The 4063-nt window shown below is 41.6% G+C and overlaps 2 protein-coding genes across 2 annotated transcripts in view; both read left to right on the top strand.

The window, feature by feature from the left end:
- LOC123967434 (trafficking regulator of GLUT4 1) overlaps positions 1 to 4063 on the top strand; it is a 344338-nt gene that overhangs the window by 286184 nt on the left and 54091 nt on the right. The gene's annotated exons all lie outside the window — the stretch shown is intronic.
- Positions 1 to 4063, top strand: part of LOC123957377 (double C2-like domain-containing protein alpha) — a 34578-nt gene that overhangs the window by 1716 nt on the left and 28799 nt on the right. The window contains exon 3 of the mRNA XM_046030098.1: positions 871 to 1008. Within this exon, the coding sequence (XP_045886054.1) occupies positions 871 to 1008 (138 nt within the window). The remainder of the gene's footprint in view (positions 1 to 870; positions 1009 to 4063) is intronic.

Genomic DNA, 4063 nt, shown 5'->3' with positions numbered 1-4063 from the left:
CTCTCCTGTCTTGTTTCCTCTCTCCTCTCTTGTTTCCTCTCATGTCTTGTTTCCTCTCCTGTCTTGTTTCCTCTCTCCTCTCATGTTTCCTCTCCTGTTTCCTCTCATGTTTCCTCTCCTGTCTTGTTTCCTCTCATCTCTTGTTTCCTCTCCTGTCTTGTTTCCTCTCTCCTCTCATGTTTCCTCTCCTGTCTTGTTTCCTCTCTCCTCTCATGTTTCCTCTCCTGTCTTGTTTCCTCTCTCCTCTCATGTTTCCTCTCCTGTTTCCTCTCATGTTTCCTCTCCTGTCTTGTTTCCTCTCTCCTCTCTTGTTTCCTCTCATGTCTTGTTTCCTCTCCTCTCTTGTTTCCTCTCTCCTCTCATGTTTCCTCTCCTGTCTTGTTTTCTCTCTCCTCTCATGTTTCCTCTCCTGTTTCCTCTCATGTTTCCTCTCCTCTCCTGTTTCCTCTCTCCTCTCCTGTTTCCCCTCATTTTTCCTCTCCTGTCTTGTTTCCTCTCATGTCTTGTTTCCTCTCATGTCTTGTTTCCTCTCCTGTCTTGTTTCCTCTCCTGTCTTGTTTCCTCTCTCCTCTCTTATTTCCTCTCATGTCTTGTTTCCTCTCCTGTCTTGTTTCCTCTCTCCTCTCTTGTTTCCTCTCATGTCTTGTTTCCTCTCCTGTCTTGTTTCCTCTCTCCTCTCATGTTTCCTCTCCTGTCTTGTTTCCTCTCTCCTCTCTTGTTTCCTCTCATGTCTTGTTTCCTCTCCTGTCTTGTTTCCTCTCTCCTCTCTTGTTTCCTCTCATGTCTTGTTTCCTCTCCTGTCTTGTTTCCTCTCTCCTCTCATGTTTCCTCTCCTGTCTTGTTTCCTCTCTCCTCTCTTCCTCTGTACAGGTTGACTGTATGCGACGAGGACAAGTTGACTCATAATGAGTTGATCGGAGAGTCCCGGGTGCCTCTGAAACGGGTGAAACCCGACCAGACGAAACATTTCCACACCTGCCTGGAGCACCCGCCCCCGGTAACACAAATGTTTGTCTTTCTTTGTGAGGACCCTTGTTAGCATGCACTCCCTTGCCCCTGACGCTAACCTTAACCTAATTCTAACCTGACCCTTAAAACCCAGTCTGAGCCCTCATATCGACCTTTGAAGGTCTGTGGGGCCATGTGAGGTCCTCGCTTTCTAAAGACCTCCTCATTCCCAAGGTCTAGATCTGTGTATAAACACAGCCTCACAGAGCTGTTAGCATGCCTGCAGACAATTTGACTTCACAATCACAAGGGGAAAATAAAGAAACAAGAATCTGCAGCCAGGCTAGCTGCTGTCTGAGGCTGTATAGCCATTATAAAGAAAAACCAAACTGTTAAGCTGCTTAGTCAGGAGAAATGAACAGAAGCTCTGTTATATCAATGGCTTTCAAACACACCAGCACATGTGTTTGTCTGCGTCCCAGAGTGTAAATACCTTTTGTAGTCGCTGTTTTCTGCAGCATTTTGATACTATGAACAGAAGCTCAGCACACAAATACAGGAAAGAAGAATCCTCGCTGCACCTGCTCTCACTTTTCTTTTTACTTCTGTCTTCCTCTCACACAGCTCCCCTCTCCTACCGCCATGGGTGAAGCCCTTCGAGGAATTTCCTGCTACTTAAGAGAGGTAAAAGTCTGAGTGTCTGTCTGTCTGTCTGTAAGTGCAGGTCGCTGAGCTTGCTGCAACGTTCACATTGAACGCTGATCGGTCTGATGTGACAGAAGGTCAGAGGGTTACCAATCAACAGGTTTCTGCCTCATGACAGTGACAGATAAACAGCGAGCTTGTGGCTATGTGGTTGTGATGCAGCTTGTTTAAAGATTTATGTGCCTGAAAGCCAGGGTGGAGATTTAAAAACCAGTGGGCTGACTTTTGAATTTATTAGAAATGGAGCAGACTTTTGCAATAAGTTACTTTTTACTTACTACTCCTTAAAAAGTAATAATATTCTTTTATTTATTTCTGGGTATTAAAAGTAATTAGTTACATTACTCCTTTCATTATTATGTTTTTTTTAAACCCTTAACCCCCCTAAAAAGTGACGGAAAACCTGTTCAGCAGCTCATTTTAGAAATGAATTCACTTTACTGGAACAATAAATAACCTGAGGAGTCAACAAGCAGCTGAGCTGAAAACACTGCTGCCTCTCAGACCAGATGATGCTCTACAGTATGCTATAGGCCGTGTGCACATTTATGAGTGGCCTTTTATTGTGGCCAGCCTAAGGCCTTTTATTGTGGCCAGCCTAAGGCACACCTGTGTAATCCCCATGCTGTCTGATCAGCATCTTTATATGTCACACCTGTGAGGTGGATGTATTATCTCGGCAAAGGAGAAGTGCTCACTAACACAGATTTTGAAATAGAGAGAGAAATAGGCGTTTTGTGTTCATAGAGAAAGTCTTAGATCTTTGAGTACAGCTTGTGATGAATGGGGGCAAAAACAAAAGTGTTTATAATTTTGTTCAGTGTATATAAATTAACATTTTAAAAAAGCTAGTCGCTCTTGACCTTTTAACTAATGTTTTCCTGCATATTCATTTATAAGAGCAGCTTCCAGTATTTTTATAAAAAAAATGTTTCACATTGCCGCAGCAGATGCTTCAATAAATTAAATGTAGAATTGTTGGTGGTTGAAAGCTTTTTGCTAGTTGCACAAAGTTTACAACGGTTGACAAAGTTCTTTGCATCTTAGACTGTGACACAATAATGACAATACTTCTAGCTGTGGAAAGAACGCCCCTCTCCCTCATTTTCTTGGATTAGTATCTTTAATGTTATTTAATAATAAAAAGCAGAAAGTGAATCTGACTGATGGAGTCTGAAAGGATAATGATACTAACTAATACTGATTGATACTAACTAATTTTATTTGGCATATGTGTTTTAAAATACATTTTCAGAATATATTCTCCATTGTTGGCTCTCTCTTCTCCACATTATTTATATTTCAGTCGGGCTACGCTAATTAAACTCAAGAACATCAGAGGACATATAATCTGAATGTTGAAGAGCAAAAACAACATCTCCAGTTTTAAGTGATATTTGATGAGAAGTGGACTCAAAATATTTCCGGACCGGATCCTGAGAAGTTTAAACCCATAAGAGTGAGTTAAGTGACACTTGTGGTTCTTCTGCAGCAGGAGAGGAAGAGGATGCTTCACACGAGGAGCCGGTTTACGCTTTTACTTGAGCGGTCATCGGAAATGTCATTACTCAGAAGTTGAAGCACTTTATTTGTCGAGTTTATTTTCCTCAAATCAGGAGTTTCGCATTTAGCAAAGTCAAGTCTAAGGACCAGAGACAAGCAGGGACCAGATTTAAGAGTAGCACCCTGGTGAAGGGCAGCGCTTCAGTTTTGATTATTTAATATGAAAAAACAAACTGTGATCAAAATAGAAACAAAAACAAAATCAAGCCAGCACTTAAATTTAAACCTTAGACCTGAAACCTGCTACTACAAAAAGTTTGACAAGGGTTTTTATAGAATGACTAATCGTACACAGCAACTGAAGCTACATCTGAGATGTTTGTGAAGCCATAAAGCAGAGCTGATCTGTTCAGAGACATTACAGCACAATTCTCTAATTAATGAGACGGGGGAATTTACAGTCTACATATGAATGCAGGGGATTTGTATGACCCAAAAAATCCTGATTGGAGTTTTTACTTCAAGAGTCAAGAGAGAGCGTCAAGACTAGCTTGGTTAGCAAGGTGCATCTGTAATTCATGTTAACTGTGATATTAACACGGAATACTAATTTTGGCTAGCGACAAACAAAATGTACATTAAACTTAATAAGCTTCTTCAGATACGAGTCGCCTCTATCCTGCTTGACAGGTCGTCATGGTAGAGACATGGTAGAGTCCGCTTGTAGCCCCGCCCTAAAGCCTCCCCTACTTTCTGGTCAATTTTCCTCTATATGGGACCATAATTTACTAAATGAACATCATGCTGTGCCATGATGCAATCGAAACCCGTGTGGTACCAAATGACATCTGCACTGGTCGGTTTACCTCATATCCACCGTGTCCGCATATTGTAACGCAATACCATC

Source organism: Micropterus dolomieu, linkage group LG02 (genome assembly GCF_021292245.1).
Source record: "Micropterus dolomieu isolate WLL.071019.BEF.003 ecotype Adirondacks linkage group LG02, ASM2129224v1, whole genome shotgun sequence".
NCBI classification, from domain to species: Eukaryota; Metazoa; Chordata; class Actinopteri; order Centrarchiformes; family Centrarchidae; genus Micropterus; species Micropterus dolomieu.
The sequence above is the reverse complement of the archived record's forward strand: the minus strand, read 5'-3'. Positions and strand labels throughout refer to the sequence as shown.